Source organism: Strix uralensis, chromosome 3, assembly GCF_047716275.1.
Source record: "Strix uralensis isolate ZFMK-TIS-50842 chromosome 3, bStrUra1, whole genome shotgun sequence".
NCBI classification, from domain to species: Eukaryota; Metazoa; Chordata; class Aves; order Strigiformes; family Strigidae; genus Strix; species Strix uralensis.
The window spans coordinates 58,415,448-58,440,446 of record NC_133974.1 but is presented as its reverse complement, the minus strand read 5'-3'; the positions used below and the strand labels follow the sequence as shown (position 1 = coordinate 58,440,446).

The window sequence follows — 24,999 nt, the reverse complement described above, 5'->3', positions numbered from 1 at the left end:
CAGCTGTCTGCCAAGTACCCTGGTGTGGCAGTTCAGCAGTTCCTTGCTCTGGGGCATCACATGTAACCCCTCGTGTGGGGTTTCTTCTGGTTCTTCTTTCTGTGCTCTTTGCACCCATCTCTGAAAACACAAACATGCTTCACAGAGGTGACTGCTGTCCTGCTGCAGTGACTGCTGCTGTGCATCCTGTGTGCATGTTTGGGTAAGACACCTGAGCACCAGCTTTAATGCAGCAGTTCCTGAGGCCTGGAACAAATATAGTCACTGAATTAGAAGGATGACCATCACCTGTGTCTCTGGATTCAGCTGCTTGTGTGAGTGGCTAGACTATTCCTTTAAAAAAAAAAAATGCACTGCTAGTTGTGCAAGATGTTTTTCCTGTTGCATGTATGAGGTTACTAAAACCCAGTTCCTCCCTTCACTGGAGCATCTTCCCCAGTGGAGCTTCTGTCTACAGCTTTGAGGGCAGAAAGGGAAGAAAACTTTTCAGTTATGGTTTAACTTACTGTTTATATTAAATCAGGAGCTCAGGGTGAGATGATTGAAGTTAAAAGTGTCAACTGCACCTTGACTGAGTGTTGCAGTGACCCCTCTGGCATTCAGCTGTGCGCTAGAACTACAGTTAAGTTCATGTGAACAAATGCAGGCGGCTTTGGTAAAAGCAACACTGAAAACACTGAGTAGGGGTAGAGCTCTTCAGGGGAAGTAAAGCTACAGGGCTCTGCCACAGTTTTTAGAAGAAAGCAAAGGAGAAAACATTGTGTACTGCTAAAGGAAAACACAGTCTGCTGCATTGGCCACATGTTTTGGAGGCTTATAGGTAAACTTTGAAGTTTGGAGATAGATGAAACTATTTTCCACCAACCATGCCTGGAAGCAGACAGACCTACCTCCTTGCACAGCTACTAGGGCATGAAAAACACCAGCTGGCACACACAAGAAGAGACAACTCTTAACAAGTGTCACACTTAAGTAACATTTATTTTCTCAGAGTAGATGGTCCAGGTTAAAAGCACTCATGCAGTTGAGGGGCCTGGCGGCTGTAAAGAACTTTTCCCCAGTTTGTGCTATGTGTGAGCACTTCCACTGAAGTGAAAGTAAGGCAGAACCAAGATTGAGCAAGGTACAGGCACTTTGTTCCCAGTTCAAGCAGGGAAAAAAAAAAGCCTACATCAGGTCCTGGTCCCCCCCACCCCCAAAAAAATCCTCATGTTTGTTAAATAAAACATTGTAAAAAATAGAAAACCTAAGATACAGAAAGTCAGTGCTCCCTAACCGTACACTACTAGTTTATGCCATCATATGTAAGACCAGAAGTATAAGAAATCATAAAATCAAAGCTTACTGTTGACAAGTGTTCAGTTAGCTGGGCCCTTCAGCGATACGTATCATACCAAGTACCTGGCAGCAGGACAGTAACAGTCTGACGTGGTAGTGCCAGCTGTGCCCAACAGCCTGTCTAACCACGTCCCTAAACAACTGCTTGGAGGAAGTAACATAGGAAAAGTATTTTAGATTCCACGTTATCTGGTTACATAAAACAGTGATTTACAAAAGACTCATATACCAAACAATATTCTAAATAAATAGTTCATCTTCATGACTATATACAGAGTCCCCATGACATCAGTTATCCAAGAAGGGCATGTCTGCGTCCATGGGCACCGGGGCAAGTTCACATAGATAGAAGAGCGTGGCTTCGCTGGCTTCTGCCTCCGTCAGCGGCTCCAGCCGCACCAGTTTGCTCTGGGTGGGCTCGGGATCCAGGCTGCTCTCCAGGAGCTCGTCCACTTCCAGGGATTTGTCAACAGCCGAAGGAGTTTCAGCCGCCCAGCTCCCACTCTCCATGGCAGAGCCCGGGTTCCCATCAAGGAATGCAAGGAGTGGAAACGCTGTGTACTGTATGAGCTGCTTATCTAAGGGAAAAGAAATGCCCAAACCGTGATCAGTTCACAGGCCTTTCTACATGCAGAAGGAAAAAACAAAATCCAACCCACAGAATTTATTTAAAGAATAATCAATAAAAACCATTATAGGTGTTTAAGTGAGTGATTGAAGAATTGTTACACTCATGCATATAACATTACTTGTTCAGATTCTCCTGCAAAAAAGAACAGCTTCTCTGCACCTGGTACAGTGCCAAAAACATAAAAAGCAAATATAGTGTTTTAGTTATTTGCTTATCAGCATGACACAAAACCAGGCAAAGAGCAAATAACCAAGATGGTTTTTAGAACAATGCTTCTTCAGCAAAACACTGCAACTCACCTGATTTAGGCTTGGAAACTTGTGAAGCTGTGGGACCAGCATTATTCTTGGTGATTTCTATTCCCTTTGTCTCCATCTGGAAACAAAAGCAAAATCTTCAACACACACTTCAAGCCTTTTCCAATGTCACTAGAGCACACAGCTGACCAACTATTAAAAAAAATTAAGTTCTTCTTTCTGAAGGGATGCAGTGATATCAGCTACCCACACTAACAGACCCTGGCTGAGAAAGTGTGAAATGTAAACACAGGCTGACTCAAGCAAGAACCAAAACTAATGCCCATAAACGAACAAGACAAATCCAAAGAGCTAGATCTTCACTCTGCTGCTTATTCTTGTCTTTCTTTTCCCACCAGACAATACAGGTGCAACCATTCTGACAAAGTATGTACCATGTTTGCCAAGTGCTAAAATCTTAGAGGATACAAAAGTCAAGAGCCTGGTACAATACACAGATACTGGCCTCAAGGTAGTATGAGTTTTAAACGACACTAGTTAGTGTGCTTTTCCCTTTTCTGCACAAAACCTAACAAACAGGATGAATTCAGCTGCAGCCTTCCTACTCTCATGGAAAGCCTTCAAAGCCAGGGCATGAAAAAAGTGCTATTATACCAGTAAAGGAAACAATAAAGGATGAATGTTTGCATCTCTCACTAGTGTGTACATCGAGCAATGGATTTAAGACTTACTTTGGCATTAGTGATATGATCTGTGGGATTCATCTGCACGGAGCTTGTAAAAAGCTGAATAAGACAAAACACATCAAGTTTTAGGTATATCGATGTTGCTAGTAAGAATACAAGACCATCACATCTGCCTGTGTGAGAATAATCCCTATATTTAATGTTTTCACCCTCTATCAGGATTAGAGTTTATTTACAGGTAGTTACCACTTTCGCAAAGACAACCTAGCTTTGGAGCGTAATGGTTTGGAATTCCATGAACCTCAGTCACAAAGGAAACTGCATTAACATCTGACAGTTTGCTGCAGTCTGAAAACACTGACTCCTCCTTACATTGCTGCATAGAGAAGCCTGTGTACAAAAAGTAAGAACACACCCTGATCAAATCTGCAAGTGACACCAAACTGGAAGGAGCCATGAAAGCCGCTGTTAAGAGGGATCTCAGCAAGGTGGAAGAGGAGCCAACAGGCACCCTGTCCGGTTCAACAGCCGGATGCACTTAGGACACGATAACCTCACGCACTGGCCCATGTGAGGAAACAGAGAGACAGGGAGCAGCTCCTCGGAGAGGGACCTGGGGGTCATGGTAGGCAACACCCTCCCATGAGCCAGCAGCAGGGCCCTGCTCCAGGGCAGCATGCTCTGGGACAGGCAGTGCGCAGCCAGGAGGTCAGTAGAAGCAGTCATTTCTCTCTGCACAGCACCTGAGGCCACGTGGGGAAGAGCCTCCAGTTTTAAGCCTCCCAGTACGAGGGTGTCCAGAGGGCCACAGGTGTCTGGGGGCTTAGGCCATGAGAGGCTGAGGGAGCCTGGCCGATCTTGTCTGCAGAGGGCAGACAACGGGGGATAACTGCACTCTTCCACTGCTTCTGAAGAGGTGTTATGGAGGAGACAAACTCCAGAAGTGGACAAACGACAAGAGGCAAGAGCTACAAGCTGCAGCAGGGGAAATTGTGACTGACTGAAGTAAATTCTTCACAAAGAGTCAAGCACTGGAACAGGCACCCGAGAGGCTGTGGAAGCTCCCATCTTCAGAGATTTCAGAATTTGAGTCAATGAGGTCCTGAGCAACATGATCTAACTTTCAAGTTGGCCCTCCCTTGAGCAAGGGGGCTGGACTAGATGATAAGCACAGATCCCTTCCAACCTAGACCATTCTACTCAACAAACATCTGAAGAGAAATTGGGAACATATACATACTCCTAAAAAATAACCTGAAATGGCAGAAAGACTTCTAAAATAAATGCCAAGAGCCTTTTCAACCCCAGTTCATTGAGAAGACCACAGATGATGTACTGGGCTATTTCAAAGCAACAGCATTAATCTAACTGGTGTTTGAGTTTACATAGCAACAAACATAAGCATTATCTCATTAAGAAAGCCATTCTTTAATCAAAAACTTAAGCATTTGCTTGAGCAGTGGCATGGCACCGAGAATTATACCAGTGCCCCAGAAACTGGCGTTCCTCAGGCGTCAGTGTTGGGACCGGTGCTGTTTAACATCTTTGTTGGTGACATGGACAGTGGATTGAGTGCACCCCCAGCAAGTTTCCCTGATGACACCAAGCTGTGTGGTGCGGTTGACACGCTGGAGGGAAGGGAGATGCCATCCAGAGGGACCTGGACAGGCTGGAGAGGTGGGCCTGTGCAAACCTCATGAAGTTCAACAAGGCCAAGTGCAGGGTCCTGCACATGGGTCAGGGCAATCCCAAGCACAGATACAGGCTGGGCGATGAGTGGATTGACAGCAGCCCTGGGGAGAAGGAATTGGGGGCATTAGTGGATGGAAAACTATGAGCCAACAATGGGCACTTGCAGCCCAGAAAGCCAACTGTACCCTGGGCTGCATCAAGAGAAGTGTGGCCAGCAGGTGGAGGGAGGGGATTCTCCCCCTCTACTCTGCTCTCGTGAGACCCCACCTGGAGTCCTGTGTCCAGCTCCAGGGTCCCCAACATAAGGAGGACATGGACCTGCTCGAGCGGGTCCAGAGGAGGCCACGAAGATGATCAGGGGGCTGGAGCACCTCCCTTATGAGGACAGGCCGAGAGAGTTGGGGTTGTTCAGCCTGGAGAAGAGAAGGCTCCAGGGAGACCTTATAGTGGCCTTCCAGTACTTAAAGGGGGCCCACAGGAAAGATGGGGTGGGACTCTTTATCAGGAAGTGTAGTGATAGGACGAAGGGTAACAGTTTTAAACTCAAAGAGAGTAGATTCAGATCAGATGTAAGGAAGAAATTCCTTCCTGTGAGGGTGGTAAGACACTGTAACAGGCTTCCCAGCGAAGTTGTGGCTGCCCCCTGCCTGGAAGTGTTCAAGGTGAGGTTGGACGGGGCTGGAACGAGATGATCTTTAAGGTCCCTTCCAACCCAAACCATTCTGTGATTCTATGATACACATATTTGCAAATATTTATAACTTGCCTTTTTTAAAGGAAAGAAAGAAAACAATATCTGTTGTGTTTTAAATCTATTTTAAATGGTAACAACCCACACAAATATTTTCTGTAGTGTATTACCAAAATACTTAAACAGTGAAAATTACATCGACAAGGAGATCTGGATCTATGCTGAACTGTCGTCCTGATAACATAGCTTGGAAGTCCTCTAAACTGCAGTCGATACTGTCAAGATAATCCAGAAGTTCCACTCTAGAGAGACAAACAGTATTTTACTGCTGTATGCCTTAACAGAAGGATTAGAAATCCACAATAAAGCTTTACACAGAGGTACTACATGCATTTAAAAATCTTCACCAGAACTAGAATGAGCTAAGTTTTTCATCAGAAACAATCTCTGTAAAAAAAATGAAAACTTTTAGCATCTTTAGAGGAGAACCCAAGTAAAGCAGACAGGTGCTCCAAAATAGGTATTACATCAACATAACACTATGACATGACATCAGCAGAGATGCAGTTCTTGCATCCAGGTAGCCCTAATGCATCCCATCCACCTTCAAGAGCTACACAGGTAAATCCTGACAGTTTAAACAACAATATCCACACATTACACTGTCAGGTTATCCACCCCGACTCACTCGCTTCATGAAGAAAATCAGAGGTCCTGTCTTACAATACTTAAAAGGTGACCTATAAATCTGTAGTTCTCAATAGAACCTACTATTTAGTTCTTTTTACTTCAAACAATCAGTTCTAATACTTGAAAAAACAAAAGATCAGGCTACTCACTTTCCAAGAAGATTTATATTCTGTGAAATTACTCCATTCTCATTGAGTATGGAATCCATCATTGAGACTGGATCTTCTGCAGTTAAAGTTGACTGGTTATTCAGCTGTACAGCACTTGACATGAGTGGGTTTGTACTGTCACTGACAGGGCTGAGGGGATCATGAGGTGGGAGAGCAACTGATTCTGTGCTTTTATCCCCTTGAATTACGGGGGCGTATTCCTCTTCGTTATCATCTTCCACAATTACAATATCAGGAGAATGACTACAGCTGTAATATGAGACAAATGAATTAAAGCATTTCATACACTTACTTAAATCGGTACTATTCCACAGATTTAGTTACTTCTCATTTTAGTCAAGCTACTACAAATAAATAAACTTTCCTACTGCTTTTTAATACAAAACACAGCAAGATACTCTCTATATTCCATTGATATGGTGCTGTAACAGTCAATGCAGTTAATGTAGCTCAGCTAACAGACACTGTTGTGCTAGATCACAATAACAGCTACTAAAAAGATACAGGAACACTGATAGTTTTTGCATTAGAACAGCTATAAGCTTGCATATAAATGTAAAGTATGTACCAAGTGGACCAAAGCATATGAGGCCATCAAACCAGACAGACAATATATATTTTGCATCTTTCCTGTTGAACAGAATCAACTCTGGAACATGCATAACAAAGAATCTCAGTCAACAGTGTTGTAGTTAATTAACCTTGTTATGTATACCAGGAAAGCAACCTAAAAATCAAGAAAGAGTCTCAAATAATTTGCCTTCCTCCCTGTTCTGGTTTTCTTAACCCTTAAGCAGCTGTTAGTTGTGCTGCCTCTCCATCATAGCCTTATCTTCAGGAAGCTTTTCTATCAGAGAATGCATTCCCAGACATCAGCTGAACAAGAAGAGTTCAGGTACCAAGCTAGAAATATCTAAGTTTTATTCCTTGAGGCATAATACATGCCCTATCAATACAATGCAACTCAGGAAGAGAGCTGCATCACAATCCCTGGACCAAGTTTCAACTGCTCATAGCTGAAAGATTAATTACTTTTATAGTGTTAAGTACAGACAGGAAGGAACACAGTCACAAAACACTTGGGACTGAAAAAAAACCCTGAAATTAACTGGCTTGATAAAAGTTCAAAGACCACACCAACACTTGACAAACAGCACATGCAAATCATTCTCCGTAAAAATCTGTAAAAGCAAGGGAAGTCATTCCTGTCTGTATTCATAACCAAAAGTAAGATGACATCACTTACTCTGTCTTTGGACAAGTAAATATGCAATAACACAGACTGCTTCCCACTACTTTCTATCCTCAGCATATTAAAAGTCCAACAGTCAATTAACTATTTGGAGGTCAGTAAATTGGAACCTAGTGTGAATTCACAGATGAAAGCTTCTATATGTGAAGGAGTACTGAATAATTCTGGTCACTTCATTAAAAAAAGAATTATCTAATACATCTGAATTATTGCATACACTGGAAGCCAATTATCTACATAGACTTCTAGAGACTTCTTACTTGGAAGAATCTGAAGTGATATCTTCATTTGCTTCTGGTTTAATGGGAAGATTTTCTTCATCACCCATGGGATTTTCTTCATCACCCACATGCCCAGTGACATCATAAATAATGATGTCATCTGAAATCTGTTCCCTTTGTTTTAAGCCCTCATTTCTGTTGAGAGGTACCTGAGAATTATTTTTAAAAGAGACAGGGGACAGAGGGACAATAAGCTTCAGCATTCTGACAGTTATCATTGTATCTTACAATGCTTCAATTCTAAAGAGGTGTAAGAGCTTTCCTAAACCTCAGAGATTACAAGCTGTTTGTACAGATCTACATTTAAGAGAAAAACCATACAAATAAACGAACAAGCTGGAGAATAGCAGCTACAGAAAAAAAAAATGGCTGGCAAATACTACAGGCATAGAAATAAAAATATACTAGCACTGTCAGCAAAAGCAACAAAAAAGCTGCGACAACAGGACTACACAAGAACTAAAAATATTAAAACAGTGACTGCCCTTTAAATAGTACTTTGTTATAAAGCTATTAATTCTAGTACCATGCTACAGCACTCATTCTAATGATTTCCCCACCAACCATTACTTGGACAGCACAAAATAACTTTCAGCGTCATGACACATTCAAATGGCACAGGAACTTGACATGGTTTTGCTGGCTTGGATACTGCCTTGCAGAGCAACACGCTGGATCCTTGTCCCTGTGTAGGGCCAGGGGCGCCTAACTCCCAGAGGTAACAACACAACATACATATGCTATTTCTAACAGCACGGCTATTCAAAGCAAACTGCTTTCAGTGGGATCACAACAAGCTGTATTTAATACACAGTTAACTAGCTTATACATGCTTATATTGAAAAGTGAATGGTGATCATCAACACACTTGTCTTCTGAAGGAAACACAACATGGCGTGTCACTTCTGAAAGTTGATAGCTCTCAGTACACAGCTATGTTTTATTCCTCCTAAGACAAGCTACCTGATCTGCCTGCCCCCCTCCTGTCCTTCCTTCATCACAACACAGAGTATGCATAAAAGAAAACTTACATGGTGGTTACTTTCAGCTGGTTCTTTCACAATGTGTTGAAATACATTTGACTTTGTAGGCCCATTAGTGTTTAGAAGTAGAGGCCTAAATCAGAAGAGTAAAGGAAGAAAGCCATCCTGAAACTAATTCTTTGGTTTTAGTCAATAAAACATGTCAGTATATTGACGGACAGCAAGTTTTCAAGACCATATTTACCTCTTGCGTTTTAGGCTCACTAGTTGGTTATTCTGCACCAAGGTAACAATAAATTGTACAATCTGTAAGGAAGAGAACACTATTGTTAGTCGCTCTACTCTGTAATTGTTTCTGTCAAAGAGTACCAATGTATCTTACAGCAGAAGACTTCAAGAATAAAATCTATACATAAACAGCAGAACAATTATTTTGTGTAGTAACTTCCATATAGAACTGTTCAGAACAGTTAAAAATCGTGGTAGAATAGAAAACACCGCTGGTAACATTTAAAAAGAATAGTTATTCAGTTGTCTGAGAAAGGCTTTTCAAGCAGCAGTCAATAAGAGCAGACTTTTACACGACATCCTACAGCACACGGAAAAACATCCAGTAACTCAAACTATTAGAAGAATTCTAACAAGCAATGACAGAAGGCACACAGGGATGTTGACTGTATATGTAACCTATATCTGTAAATACTGGTCCTGGTAAAAGGCATTTTTGACAGATTCAGAAAAAAATATATGTACAAGTAACAGTATTCATCAACTGCCTTTCTTTTTGAAATGTTAAGACCTTCTTCCCTTATGTTTTAAATTTAAGGATTAAATGTATGCATCTGGCTTGAACAAACTGGAAAAAAAAAATCAGTAACAGTCTCTGCCACAAGGCTGTTTTCAGTGATGCTATGTCTGATACGTAAAAAAAAATAATGTGTAAACTGTTTGCATTTACATCAGTTTTGGTGGATCATAAATCTAACTGTTAAACTAAACTAAGCTAATATATTATCAGTACAGAATATTAGTCATGCAATTCCTGAAGTAATAGAAAGATGCACGGACCATTTTAAGGGTACTTTAATGAATGATGTGATGCTCTTGAACCTCTTTATTTGAAAATGTTTACAGGAGTTTGGCCTTATCTTGTGCTTATGCCATAAAATACACTGACTGTTTCACAAAGATTTGTTCACTATACACCACCCTTTTGTTTTTTCTATTAAAGAGACATTTCACACACTACAAAAAAAAAACAGAGGGCAAGGCAAGACAACATGTGGCACAGTATTCCTAGTTCAGCGGCACTCACTCACTCATCCACATATGACACCTGAATGAAGCTTTACCTTCCGAATAACCTGCTGTTGTTGCAAGTGTTTTGCTCTCAGTTCTGCCACTTCCCTCCAAAGGGATTCATTCTCTCTGTTTGAAAACAATGATTTAAAAGTCAAATTAAAACTATGTTTTAAAATATTTACATTAGTATTTTTTGTTAAAGATTAGTTGGCTTCATTAAAGCTCTTTGAAATGTGCTTTTAGATTCGGGGGGGGTGTGTGTGTGTGTGTCACACAGTCAGCAGCCTTAGCAAATAATTACAAAATGGAGACCCAAACACATCAAATAGCCTGCAGAGAATTTCCAGCCCCCTTTAACAAAAAAAAAATTTCCAGATTTGGCAATACTTATTACACATACATTCAGCATTTAAAAATCAACTATTTTGTTTCCTTTCCCATAACAAAGTTATCTTTTCCTCTTCCTTCTAGTAAATAAATCCTAAGGAATTAAATAAAACAAACAAAAAAAAAAATCAAGCATCCAACTTGTTCCTGGCAGCAGCAAAGGACCAAACAGCATAAGAGTGCAGTTTCTCTCATCACTTAAAAAAAAAAAAAAAAAAAAAAAAAGAGTTCATACATATCAAGCCTGTTTGTCCTCCTTCACACACATCTTGCTAGACACAAGCCACCTGTCAGCAACTGTACATCCACCTTGAAAGCATCTTTACAGAACAAGCTCTCAAGTCACACATGCAGCTGTAGGTCATCCTAACAGTTGCCTCTACTAGCTCCAGTAAAGGGCATGTTAGCTGCTAAAAAATAACAGGAGCACAGCAGAGATGGCAGTTTTCATGAAACACTGCCATTTTACAAACCTTGGTTGTTCCAGTACTCCAGTTATGGAGACAGTGTAAGAACTGCTGTAAAGTGTCCCTTGCTATTTTATCCATGATCTCGCTGCTTCCAACAGCATAAAGCATATTAAGGAGGTAGATAATGACTACTGAAAGCTTCAATGAATAAGGAAAGACAACATACAGCCCTCCTCTCTTTTGCAGTGTAGTTTTCAACACAGCCAAAAAAGGACAATCTCTCCTCTGGTGTTTGGGTTTTTAGGAAACCTTAAGCTAAGCTTTCAGAAACAGCTGTTTATATGCAGTGTGATGAAGCTTATTACTCACTCCTCAAACTGCCCTATGTCCAAGGTACAATTTCAGACCACAGTTCCATGACAAATTTAACTAAGGTTCGGGATTCTGAAGTTCCTCAATTTCCTCACTATCTTTATTAACATGTTTTGTAGGACTAGGTCTTCTGATTTAGCTCCAGTTTCTACTTCAATCATTTTAAACTCATGGGTCAACAATATGGATGTCAAAGATGAACGGAACCATTCTATCTTTTCACCTCCACAATTGGCAGGTCATTAGCAACCAGAAGTCGTTTCAGTCAAAGTCAGCCCTGCTCTGGGCAGGGGTTTGGACCTGACAGCCTTCTGAGGTTTCTTCCACTCTAAATTCGTCTATGATTTGGAAAGGATGAATATGAACATTGTTACTCTAGACTGATCAGATTCTAATAAAGGCTTTTCCTAGACAAAGTAAGTTTGCCTCCTAATATTCTATCACTCAAGTAATTAGAACTGAAAACTAGAAATGACAGCATTTACTTCTTAAAACTTGAACTAATCAGTGACCTCTGGCACAGAGGTACACAATCATTTACGTTCTTAATGTAAGTTAAGGAGTCCTGAGACAGAGTTACTGTTGAGGTGCTGTGACTTACAATGCATGAGTTTATGCTCATATATCCTGTATCTACATACGCTAAGGGTTAAGCAATTCATGACACACATCTCTCTCACTGTTAAAATAAACCGCAATTACTAAATAGGTTATAATGTAATTCTAAAAATACTCTATTTATTTGGATTTTATATTCTGTACCTCTGCCACTGAGGTAAGTAATGAATTTCCAAAGTGGATTTCTAAACATATTTTCATAGGTATTAACTCTTATAGAGCTGTTATTAAAGGTGTTATCTAATTGCCCACTACTAGACAGTTCTTCAAACACCAACATTCCCTATTACTTTTAGCCATATCAGAATATTCAATTTTTAATACAATTCTTATACTGAAATTTATTTTCCCAAAGCAGTAAGAAATCAAGAAACACCTAAAATTAAGTCTTTGTCCGCTATGTATTATCATAGAATGGTTCAGGTTGGAAGAGACCTTAAAGATCACCTAGTTCCAACCCCCCTGCCACGTAATGATCAGAATTACTCAAGTTTAGGGATCAGCTGCTGATGGAGCAACTTACTTCTTCAAAGCAGACAATCGAGATTCAATAGTCTCTTGTTTAATTTGCACCTTTTGAGCACTACTAATTATTTTGGAGATATCTTCCTGACGTATCTTGTTTTCTTCAGGTCTCGAAGAAGAAACCTGTAAAAGATTAGAATCCAGAAACAACACTTTTCTTTACTCATTGTTAACTGTTATTTTCTTTTGGTGATCAAGTATTTTTTCTTCTAGCATTCATAAACTGCATTTAAGTTAATAATAAACCAAGCATCAAATAAAAAAAATACAGAAACACACAGAAATTTATTCTTACAGCTGTCACCACATTAGCTTTAGTTGTTACATTTGTGTACATACGGATTCTTCAGGCATTCTCTTAAGTGCTCTACTTCCTAACTGCTTCACAGTAACCCAATGTTAGTAAGTACATCCCTCTCTCCACAGTTTAACTCGCTGTATTTCTATTCGGTATCTATATTCACCTGACTCATGGTTAACAGCAGAGCATATTCCAGAACCACATTTAGCAGCATAACAAACCTGTTTATAGGTTTGCCCCCGTTCTCTTTGGTGAAAAGTTTAATGCTTACAGCTTGTTCTGAAACAAGCTACATAAACAAGCAGATTGCTGCATTACTGATGGTAAAGTCAAAGCATGCTCTGCACTTCTAATACCCATTTGCAAAATGTCATATTTGCATAACTTGCTCATTTTTGCCACCTGTGAAACTTACTATAATGACAGCAAAGCAGGTTAAATAAAGGAGACTTAGTCAAATCCCCCAAAATATCTTAAAGCAAGTCAAGATATATATGACAGCAGCACAGTTTGCTTCCCCAAACTTATCTGCACTCCCAATCCTGAAATTAACTTGACATGAACTTTGCTATTCATTCATACTTACTCGCACAGGTTTTCCACATATTGAGTTTTCACTAACCTTCCTTTTAATATGGTCCAACAAGTCTTCCCGGCCCTGCTTAAAATACGGGTGCTGAAACTCTACTGGACCATCTCGCTCCTGTTTGACAATCCCAGAATCAACATGGACAACTTTACGGAAGCCATCTGTAAAAAAAGAAGAAAAAAAAGCCCTCTCAAAACTCATATTAAGAAATTCAAACTATGCTGTTCCAACTATCTTCTTATCAGTTTTGAGGATGAGACAGTATCCTAGTTGCAGAGAACAGAAGCCACTGCTTGAAGGCCACTGTCTATAACTGAACACGTACAGGATCTAGAACTATGCTAGAAAGCAAAAACCCAAGAACTTACACATGTTTAACTGTCTGACAAAGCTTGCCATGTTGCTGTGCTTGAAGTACTTGGGAAGAATCTCTTTTGCAAATCTCTGTTCATCCAACACCAAGAAACTCCGGCCATTCTAAAATAAGAGAGACACATTAGGCTACTTAAAGACTGTTGTAGAAAACACGCTGGGCTTTTAGAATTAATCATCAGATAGGAATGTTTCCTTTGTGCATGCAGTACGTAACTGATCTGCTTGGCTACAGTTTTCCACAACAGAAAGTGTACAAACCCCGCAGTTGCAAAGCAACAGAGTGTTATCAGTATACGTCGCTATCCATATATGAAGGGGAACAACTCTATTGTCACTCATTGCTTCCTCAAGAAATGAATTGTTTACCAGCAATTATCACAGTTTCACTACAGGACAATACTATCCATTTTGTAGGTAGCTTCAAAGTCTTGGGAAAGAATCTAACAAAGAGACAGTGCAAGGAAAAAACACCACCAACCAGCTGAAAGTCCCTTCTGCTTTCCAGTATAAAAGCGGAATTAGTTTGATAGAACTTGGAGAGCAGATGGAGCTGTCAAAGAGCTGAGGGTGTCCACTAGGTTTTGGAGTTACCCAAAAGGTAACCAACCACCCAAGGCACTATCCCCCTCCTCCCGGGGTACCAATTGTGAGGGAGGACTGATTTTCTTATTTCATCCACAGGCTTTGACTAAAGTAGAAGGCTAAGCTCTCTGTTCTTCAATGACTGTGCTCCATTAACTAAAGCACAAGTAATTGGCAAAATCCTAATTAGCTACTTCAAAATGGTTTAGGTTTTGTCTGTACATCCAAAGTACTCTCACACTGTATTTAATGAGAAGCCTATCACCTTCAACAAATGTCAACAGTAATGCTGCATCTTCTTAGAAGCCCTTTAGTTCAGCGAGTCACATTTATTTCTTACCCCCAAATGACAGCAGTTCTATGATTCCAAGAAGCTTGAAGAACCAACCATGAGACCATGTGAAAATCCCTGCCCAAGAGCTTGTTTCTGACAAACCAGCAAGGACCATCAGAAACAGGATTTATAAATGGTTCACCATGGGATTGAGTTAGAAGCTTAAGACTGAGGAGGGTAGGAAGATGAAAACTTCCCAGTAATGCCTACCTACCTCCTGCTGAGAATCAGTCAGCAGAAGGGAAAGAGGAAGCAAAGGGCAGGAACAGACCATTTTAGCCAATGCATTAATGAAACTCACCAGCTGAAGGGACTCAAACAAGCGGCACTACCTGTGACACCAACAGACAGCTTTCATGCAGCACCTCACTTCCTTGTCACTTTGACATTGCTCAGGCCTAGCACAGAAAAATCTGGGAAACACATCTACTCGTTCCTGTTGCCCTGACAGTCGTTTACAGCAAAGCTGTACAGAGTTAAGGCCTGACTTGAACTCACTGAAGAATTACTACATAGCTAAATACTGTTTTCAAGTCCTAGCGCTACTGACTGCAGCACACAGCAATCTTTCAAGTACTTCATTTGGTTCTCCTTGTACATGTTTCCACAGACAACACATACCCGTGGCTTCACTATGTATGCAGGGAGGTAAAATTTGGCTGTTCAGTTTCAGATAGTGGTCATGCTTACAGTCTAAGGATATCGTAGAATAGAATCATAGAATGGTTTGGGTTGAAAGGGACCTTAAAGATCACCAAGTCCCAACCCCCCTGCCATGGGCAGGGACACCTTCCACTAGACCAGGCTGCTCAAAGCCCCATCCAACCTGGCCTTGAACACTTCCAGGCACAACTTCTCTGGGAAGCCTGTTCCTGTGTCTCACCACCCTCACAGGAAAGAATTTCTTCCTTACATCTGATCTGAATCTACTCTCTTTCAGTTTAAAACCATTACCGCTCATCCTATTCCTACACTCCCTGATAGAGTCCCTCCCCACCTTTCCTGTAGACTCCCTTTATGTACTGGAAGACCACTATAAGGTCTCCCTGGAGCCTTCTCTTCTCCAGGCTGAACAGCCCCAACTGTGTCAGCCTATCCTCATAAGGGAGGTGCTCCAGCACAAATACGGATTTGTACATGAAGAAAGTAAATACTATAGTAACTGTACTCTTCCTCCCCTATACCTCATAATATTGACATAGCATATTTTTCAAAGGTGTCATCACTTGTGTACCAAATGATCCCAATACCTTCCCTCACACAAGAAGTGCTGCATGTCAGTAGCATCAACTGTGATTAGTGGATCTTCCTTCACAGCCTTACAGAATCTCAAACAATTAGTCTTTACTTTTAATTAAGAAAATCGTACAAGAATACCTAATAGCCTTGGTGTGCTTACTTGAGATAAGCATAAGCAATGATTTGGAAAGTCTCCATTAAAGGCGTAAGGTGGCACTTCTTAAGATAGAGAACATCTGAATCTTCATATAGCCCTTAGCAACCCTCTTCCAGAAAAAAACAAAAAAAATAGAAGGAAAAGCTGCTGTAATCTACCTGCTTCCTTCTTCAGGAAGTTCTGGCTGAAGTTTCTGGTAATTCATTATCAGTAAAATGTTTAAGACGACATTTGATCATTGCTTGAGCATTTAAAATAAACTCAGCTGAGAGCTGCCATCTCAACACCACTTGAAGATGTTGATACAGTTTGGGAACAGGATTTTTTAAATATACATTATTTTTAAAACATCTAAAATAGAGAAAAATTATTATTAATAAAAAATGCTTAGTATTTATCACAAGAGTTAATGATGCTCACTGCAGCAAACTTACCAGCCCTTCATTACATTGTAAGAAGGTGGTTACTTCCTACCTTCCAATACCTCAAAATACTTATAAACTTTGTGCTCTGATAATGCTGCTTTATTATTCACTACAACAGCCTCCATTTGAACATATAGGATTCAAGAAGAAAGGACATTCAACCCAGGTTTTCCTTTTTTTTTTTCTTTTTTAAACAATCAAAGTGGATGTATATCAACACGGCCACTGTACGCCTTTAACCTGCAGTTCCGAGGAAAGGGACTTCAGTTACTGGAATAAACAGAAGCAGATCAACGCTCACGTGCGTCCCCCCGCCCCCACCCCCTCCAGCTACTGACGGGTACCGAGTTTGACCTTCTCCAGAGAGGTGCCCCTGATCCATCCCCGCCACGCCGCTCCCCAGCACCACACCGGGGATGGCGGGGGCAGGGGATGCCCGTTCCAGCAGGTGGACACCAGACCCGGTGAGCAGCCGCCGCCCGAGGCAGCAGTTGCCGGCCCCACGTGGCCGCCCGCCCGCCCCCACCGCCGCGGGCGGCACAGCGCGGCACGGCCCCCCCCGGCCCCGGCCCGGCCCGGCCGCCATCAACGCCGCCGGCCCCGGATCGGTGTCGCACGGGGGAACAGCGGCCCTGTTTGTCTGGCGTGCTGGAGACGCTAACACCCCGACCCTCTTTTCCCCCGGAGCAGGACGCTGTCGCACAGCCCCGGGCTCCCCGAGGGCGAGCCCCTGTTATTTACGAACTCACAATTCCACCGCGGCTCTGCGGTTCCCCTGCTACGCTTAATAAAAACTGCGTGTCAGCGCACCGCAATACCCGACCGCTCTCGGATCCCTGCCCTCCCCCTCGCCAAGCTCAGCAGCGCCCGCCGACAGCCTCCCGGGGAAGCCCCCAGCCCGCTCAGCCGGGGCCGGCCAACAGGCCCCCCCCGGCAGGGGACGCGCCTCCCCGGCGGGCACCGGCGCTCGTACTCCCCGGGTACCCGCAGCCAGAGACGAGGCAGCGGCTGCGGGCCGGCGAGGCGAGTCGGCCTCTCCCCAACAGCCCCGTCGGGGCTGGGAGAGATGCGACGGCCCAGAGCTGCTCGGCCGGGGGGGCGCTCCCTCGGGCCGCCTGAGGGGAGCCCGACCGAGCCCAGCGGCCGTGCCCGGTCTTTCCACCCTCCCCACGCGCGCCGAGGCCCGCGGCTGCCCGCCCCGACGCCACGGGCCCCGCGGCAGGCCCGCCCCCTCCCGGTCCTTCCCCAGCGGGCCCCGGGTGCCCGCAGGGCGCGGGAGGAGCCGCTGCCCGGCGCCGCCGGAGGAATACGGAGCTAAGGGGGGGGGGGGGGGGCACCTCCCGCCGCCCCGCGCACGGGGCCGCCAACCGCCGCGGCCGGCGCGCGCCGCACCTGGCTCCAGGTGATGAGCTGGTTGCTGGGGGCCTCGCCCACCAGCGCCCACAGCTTGCTGAGGAAGGCCGGGACCCCGGCGCTGGCGGAGGGCGGCGGCTGGGGCTGGGGGGGCGGCTGCTGCTGCCGCGGCTGCTGCTGCTTCATTGTCGCTCGGGAGCCTCCGCCGTCTGGCCGGGGGAGGGGCGCGGGGGGGGGGGGAGGGAACAAGGAGGAGGAGGAGGAGGAGGAGGAGGAGGAGGAGGAGGAGGAGGAGGAGGACCCAGCCCGGCCTCCCCCCACCCCTCCCCACGCGCGCGCCTGCGCGCCGGGCGACCCCCGCATGCGCAGCGGCCCGCCGCGCGCGCGCGTGCGCGCCGCCCCGCCGCCTCCCCGCCCCCTTCCACCCTGCGCTTTACATAACGGCCCCACGTGCGCCGCCCGCACGTGTCACAACAGCGCGGGCCCGGCCGCCCGCCCGGCAGGGGCGGTGCGCGGAGGGGGAGGCCGAGACGGGTGGGTCCCGCCCATGCAAATATGGAGGGGCCGGGGCCAATGGGGACGCTTCTCTCTCCCCGGGGGGTGGAGCCACACGGTGGGCGGGGCGCCCGTTCCCGCTCGGGCGTCGGTGCGGGGGGAAGCGGCCGGAGGCTGAGGGGAGGTCCCGCTCTCCAGCCTCTAGGGAGGGGCTTTCCCTCGCCTTCGCAGAAGTCACGCAGGACAGAGCAGGTAACCATAACTGCAGGTACTGGGCACTCCCCTGTCGAGCCCGTTGCTCAGGGCGCGCAGAGGTCTGCAGCTCTAAGGGCTGTCCATCAGTCCCCCCCGCGTGGCCCAGCACTACACACATGACAGGATTAACACTTCTTGTAACCCCGTGTGTTAATAGCAGCTGTATAATATGTTAAGGACAGTATCACTTCCTTAGGGCATCCCTCAGTTGAAGAAAGAAAGGTTACGTGCACCCTTCCCTTCAGGAAGTATCCAACATATAGTGGAGAGGGAGAGTGGCAAGAGCTGAGGTAGCACCAGCCAAAAAGCCTCAGCATCCTCCCCTTGGACCTACTGCTTGACTTCCATTTGGGCAAGTTACTGCCAGTGTAGGCATAGCTGGAGACACCCCATCATCCTCAAGCTTCTCAGGGTAGTTATAATTAAAAAAATAAATTGAGTTCCAAGTTTTCAAGTTCCTCAGTTTGATGACATTTTCAATGAAAATAAGTACAAAATTGTTCAGGTTTTTCAAAGCTAGCCGTAACAGTCATTGCTGCTGCTGGTTATCTCTCAGCAGCCTGCTCTCACCGGTGACTGGGATCCAGGGAGGGCAGCAGAACAGGCTGGCAAGGTCTCGACAGCACCTTACAGGTGCAGAAAATGTGCCTTTATAAAGGCTACCTAGTCCTGTGTTTTCAGAAAGGTCAAGAACTAGCTATTCCTCTGAAAAACATGGGCACACACAGCATGGTAAATCATTATACACATGATCTAAGAACATATATTAATATAAGCATATGCACAACAGAAACATCCAAGCTAACTCTAGAAAATAAGTCAGGCAGTCCCTAAGGAGCCCTCTCTCCAAATCAAACTGTGTTTAGACTTCAGACTTACTGGCTACAGAGACTCTGAAAAGAAACTGATTTAAATCAAAAGGATATCTCTAGGAAAATAGCCTAATGAATGGTAAAATCCAATAAAATTATTTCCATACTGTACCAAGTATTTTGCAAAACTGAATTGCAAATAATTTTTAAAAAAAGTGTTCTATGTAACTAAAACTAGTATTTTCACAACAAATCCTCATCAATTGACAGTGATACCAATGTTTTATTTTGTTGAGAGTTCTCAAAAAAAAAATCTCAAAGAATCAAGGTCAGCTTGATCTGCTTCAGTTCGCAGTGAGAATAAAAGCACAATGGCAGGGGAGAAAAATTTGAGAACCTTTAGCCTGGTAGCCTGCAGGAAAGTGAATTTAAATATTTCCATTTGATGCTGTATAACACACAGCTTCTCTTTTCTCATAGCATTAGTAGGCTACAACAGCCCATAACAAACCCATTGACTGACAACCGCTAGATCATTCCTGAGAGAAGTCACAGTTACTAAGTTTATGGCTTAGCTTTTCAGGGTCAGCATTTGGAATGATAAAACTTAAAAGAATGCCTTTTAAATTTAAGCACAAGTTTACAGGAATTGTCCAAATAATTTTTCATCCTAATGTGCATGCAGCAAGCTCCTACCAGGTTCCATTTATCTAGCTACAAATGCTAGATAAGCAGAGAGAATATGGTTGTGATTTAATCTGGACACAGTATTGCTTTCCACCTTACATTTTTGCTTTACAACACACATTTGAAAATAGGAATTGTTGGACAATATTTCAAATTGTGCTTTTAAATGATGAATTATTTCAAAAAGGAAAATGCTGTATCAATATATTTTGCTCAGACAGCAGTGGAACCATGCACTTAATTTTTTTGCATTTCACTAGTAGATAGCACATCATCTTGGTGAGAAAGACCATTGTATAACTTGATTTCTAATGTCTTACAGTTGAGGGAAGTCTTTTAACCTTTCTTGCCAAACCTCAGCTTAGGGAAAATATTTTTTTTTGAAGCCTTAGGGCTCAAGAACTGAAAGTTATTAATTTAATACTTAGCATAAAACGTTAGCGATGTACAACTCAAGTAACGCTTCAATTAGTTTTTTATTATCTTACAAGGTCTGAGCACAAGGTAATTGCTTGCCCACGTTCATAAAGCTTCCCGTTACGCTATTTTGTAAGTCAGCAACTGTAGAACTCACCAGTCTTTAACCTGCGGCTATTTGACTTCCCACTATCTTCACAGACAGTGCTATCAATCATCCTTCTCCTCTCTGCAGTAAAGTTTTTCTCCATTCAGCTTGCAGAAATCTGGTAATTATCAGTTCTGAAACAGGTCAAGCTATTTAAATCTTTCATAATACAGTTCTCACCCTCCCCTCCCCAGAAAAACAACACTGTAAAACTTTTTAGGTATTGTGAAATGCTGGGAATCCAGAAAGAAAGGATCTCTTCCCATACCCCTCAACTAATGCCTTGAGCCCCAACAGATGCTGTTCCTCCCCCACCTCGTTCCCCCTCCCGAGGGCCCACAGTCCCCCCACAGGCAGGAGTTCCAGCTGAGACCTAGTACTTGGGGACTAAGAAAGCACTGCCAACAGGGAACATCTAATTTCCAGCACTCTTTCTTACAGCTTTCACAGAGATGCTATATAGGTAGCAGCACCTCAGATCTGGGCAGGAAGCCAAGGGAATAAAGCTAGCTATCTGTTCATATCACTACCTGTTTATTTTGACATCACGTATGCTTAGAATCCCAGCCACCACTGGTCTCTTCCTCTCATGCTAGAGCAGCAGGCAACCCCACAGCCATCCCACACTCTCTTAAAGGAGCTTTGGCCCTGATAGCCCAGTTTTGATGTGGTTTAAGAAACAGTTTGGGAGAAGGATTCTTTGTTCTACAGCATACTTACAAAAAGAGGTCACAAAACAGCCCTCTTGTAACAATTATTTTCTGCTATGAACTTCACCTATCTTCTCTCGCTTCCTATTTTCTTCCACCATAGTGGAATACACAGCAAGGGTCAACAGCCAAGCTTGCCTTGCAGGCTGTTACTATGGCTCTTATAAGTCTGAAGCGCAATCTGTGTGAATTCCTGTTACATCAGACTCTGAGTAAAGCCTAAGTCAACGCTCCAAGGGATACCAGTCTATAGATTTTCCATAAGACAAACAGCACGATGCAAACCAAGCAACTGAAAATGGCAAGGGAGACAAAGGTAGGGTGACAGATTTCAAGGCAATACTCTCCTCTTTTTGCGATCACTATTTGTCCTGACTGACATGCATGACATCTGAAGGTTCTAGCAAAGGACACAGTCATCCTGTAACTCAGGCACGCTATAATTTTGTGTTTCAGATCCAGTCATCTTTATTGATTTGTCTATACTGATCCCTGTGAAAGCAAAAGACAAATCAGTCAGTGATCTTGCACCTATGTTTCCCCTGGAACAAGCACAGAAGGCCACAGGTAAACCATCCTGGAATGTCTGTAGTGCCAAATACTGTGGACAGCACTTCACAGCCAAATTTGATGCAAGCCTTTCACCTTTAAAAAAAGGTATTACACCATTTAAATAACTGAAAGTGTTCCTAGGAGTCCCAACTCTGCATGTATATTAGGATCTCCTTGAATTAAAAGTGGCTCTAAAAGGCCTAGCTTTAAATTAAACCTCCCCGAACAGCCTTTGAGATTTCTGTGTTCATGATGAAACCGACTAGCGTAGGCAAAGCAGTGACATTTCAGAGAGCTTCTGAAGAGTTTGTTCTTCCAAAGCCAATATCCTTTCAGTTAGTTTTGTGCTGTCCTTGTGCATCTGATTCAAGTACTGTTCACTTTTTTTGGGTGGCTAAGGGATTAATTTTCCTTCTCCACATGCCCTGCAGGAAAAGCAGATGGCACAGTCAGCACACCGGATATCGAACAGACAATGGCAGTCTAATAACTTAATTTTAAAACTGACTGCCAGTCTTTATGATAACTGTTCCCCACAGTATATTTAAAATTAAGCTATGATAACTGAAACCCACTGCCATTCACGATCAATGGCTTTTTTTTCCTGAAAGGAAAATTCAGACCTACATTCATATTAACTACTAACCCATCAAAATAGCTTGCTATGGAAATGGCACGTAAGTGTTATCCATTTCTTATTTGCTTATGTATGAGGAATGCTTGTTTTAGGCTTTTCCCAGTTAGACAAAATCTTCTCTACTCAATGAAAATGCTCAGTGTATCTTAACAGACTGTTTTCTCATACTGTGAGGAAAAGAGTTACAGACTTGGAACAGGTATGTTTTAAAACAAGCTAAGAGAGCATTCAATTAAATGCAGTCAGTTTCTTTAGAAAATTCCAGTCTTAAAATGCTTGAAGACATAAAAAACCCCTGCACCTTTGAAAAGGAGACTAAAAAAAATAATCTTGAGTCTAAACCCATTTCTTAACACACTAAGGAGTTCCAAATTCAGGCCAGATTATCAGGGCTTTCTGCAATGTTAACCTTTTTATTGAAGCTTTTGGAAGAATGGTAGATTTGGGAAAAAAGGGAAGGAGTCTTCATGGGCAGCATGCCTAGCATAAAACTTTATAGAAGTTTTAGAGCAGTTCGCTGTGGCCGTGTGTTGGTAATCGTGGAAACAGTTCCTATAGTAAAAAAACCCTAAGCATATGTGCTCATTTGGTCATCCAAACTTAACACTGTTTTATTCCAAAATGAAAAGTTGATATGAGAAACTGTTAGCACAGTTTCTCAAGATTTTGTTTCTTCAAGTAGGATTTCGTAACACAGAAGTTATGAACATTATGGCAATGAAGGGCTCGTAAATCAGAGTAAGGCATGAAAAAGAAGCTGTTATCTAACCTGAAGCTAGTTTAACAAGAACATACTACATTCATGATTTAGTTATTCAAAAGCCTCCATTTCATGCTATTTCCCATTGCAAACATTAGGACCTCCATAAAATAACGGTTCTGCCAGCTCAATTCCAGAGCATGGGAAAGCTTTCTTCAAAGAATACCCCTTGCATTGGTTTACCCTCATCAAAAGCACAGTAGAAATTCTTCACAAAGTACCAGTGAGCAACTGTAATCATATACTTGACATGTAAAATTAACGGTGTTCTTATTAAGTTTTAAAACGAAGTTTATTTTCAAGAATAAATTATACTAGATTAGTCTGCTTCTTAAAGCCATTCAGATATATGATTTGATTGGACAAAAAACACCTGCTCTGTGGTTGTGGAGTCTGTCATGCCATAGCTCTCCCCCTGCTAATGGCCACTTACCAACTCTCTTCAGCCTGTTTAAACTGGAAAACCCTCAGCCTGAAAATAGAACAAGCCATATCTAATTTACCTGAATCTGAACAGGTGGAACTGTAATCTTCCATGTCTATGTCTAATCTACTGTTGTTCATTGCTTGTTCAGATTCCTGTAAGTTTTTATAAAGGGGAAAAAAAAGGACTTTATTTCAGAAAAATGTGACCCAAATTACTAGTTTTCCTGTATTGTGAGAGATACTAGAGAAAGTAATGATTTGCTGTAGTTTTCACAGGATTTGGCTATTTCCTTCCCAATTTGGTTAAAACTACTGCTGTAGCAGCCACACACCACAGTTCAGTGGACAGCTGGTGACTGAAATGCTATCTATGCTGCAACTGCAATTGCAGCTGTCGTCACCTTTGTTTAGCTAGCAAAATAATCAAGCTATTTTTGAATTTGCATCAATTTTTTTTTCTTGCTAGCTGCTTATTCTTCCCCACACAAATGGGCCATTATGTTGAGAGCGTATGTTAAAAAAAAATAAAGATAAAGCTGCAACTGGTAGTCTTCTGTATTTTGCAGATGTAAGAACTACATACAGGCAGCACATCTGGGCTTCACAGTTCTGGCAGATTCTGTTTGCGGTTTGTATGTTTGATACCTTATCCTGAAACTTTAATGTAGTCTCAGCAATGTATCACTTCCTCCTCTCCCCTATTCTAGATAAGAGCTTCAAACATATCCCAAGGTGATCTCCTTTAGGGACATCACACGTAACAAATTAATATTTAATTTCCCTACTTATCATTAAGGTCTGTCACTCGGTGCTGAGGAACAAGTCTCAGGCTATGCTGCTCTGTATTAGTGACAAGTATTATGAACCCAAATCTGTACTCGAAAGCTGTATACTAAATTCTTCTACCAAGCCAGTCACACACACAGAGAACCACTAGAACTTTCCACTTGCAGATTTACTAGTTATATTACTAAAGAAGACCCATAAACATAATAATCTTTTCTTCTCTCTGAAGAATCAAAGCTTGTTTCCCCATGTTACTGTTCAAAAACAGCTGTCCTCTAGTTCCCTTCAGCAAGGTGCTGCTCCTTCAAACCCTCAAAACCAGAGAACACTGCAAGCAACCTCAGAACATAAAAGACTCTAGTTTGGCAACATTCTCCCCTCCCTACCTCCCCCTGCAATACCATGTTATTTGATCCTTTCTACTCCCTCCCTGCTGTGCCACCCCCTGCACCATGATGCAATAACTATCAGATCAAGGCAAATTGGATTTAAAATACTATATAAAAAATAATTCGTTAAACACCTGAGGGTGAATAAATTTTTAACCGGTATCAGTTCTATAATCCAGTTCAGGTAATTCAGGTGCAAAAGCAGTTGCATCATCCCGGCTGCAAGAATGGTCTAGGAGTGGAAATGAAGAGCTAGGAAGCTTGAGTTAAGGCATATTATACCTT

General features: G+C 42.9%; 1 protein-coding gene across 2 annotated transcripts; it reads right to left on the bottom strand.

Annotated features, from left to right (window-relative positions):
• Positions 1-962: 962 nt before the first annotated feature.
• Positions 963-17,868, bottom strand: HSF2 (heat shock transcription factor 2). 2 transcript variants are annotated; one of them, XM_074862397.1, is made up of 13 exons: positions 17,680-17,868; positions 13,544-13,652; positions 13,209-13,336; positions 12,284-12,408; positions 10,024-10,099; positions 8,916-8,977; positions 8,720-8,804; positions 7,668-7,837; positions 6,135-6,404; positions 5,492-5,597; positions 2,958-3,011; positions 2,269-2,344; positions 963-1,916 (listed from the first exon to the last, which is right to left on the bottom strand). In XM_074862397.1, the coding sequence occupies exons 1-13, from the start codon at positions 17,824-17,826 to the stop codon at positions 1,627-1,629; spliced, it is 1,698 nt and encodes a 565-aa protein (XP_074718498.1). In that variant the 5' UTR covers positions 17,827-17,868; the 3' UTR covers positions 963-1,626. The 2 variants fall into 2 exon arrangements, with proteins under 2 accessions (XP_074718498.1, XP_074718500.1); XM_074862399.1 differs by lacking the exon at positions 2,958-3,011.
• Positions 17,869-24,999: the final 7,131 nt, after the last annotated feature.

Coding starts and splice junctions, on each gene's coding strand:
- HSF2 (XM_074862397.1), bottom strand. CDS start 17,826: ATGAAGCAGCAGCAGCCGCGGCAGCAGCAGCCGCCCCCCCAGCCCCAG. Junction 2,345..2,957: donor ATCATATCACTAATGCCAAA/GTAAGTCTTAAA, acceptor TTTTGTTTCCAG/ATGGAGACAAAGGGAATAGA. Junction 1,917..2,268: donor AGTTTCCAAGCCTAAATCAG/GTGAGTTGCAGT, acceptor CTTTTCCCTTAG/ATAAGCAGCTCATACAGTAC.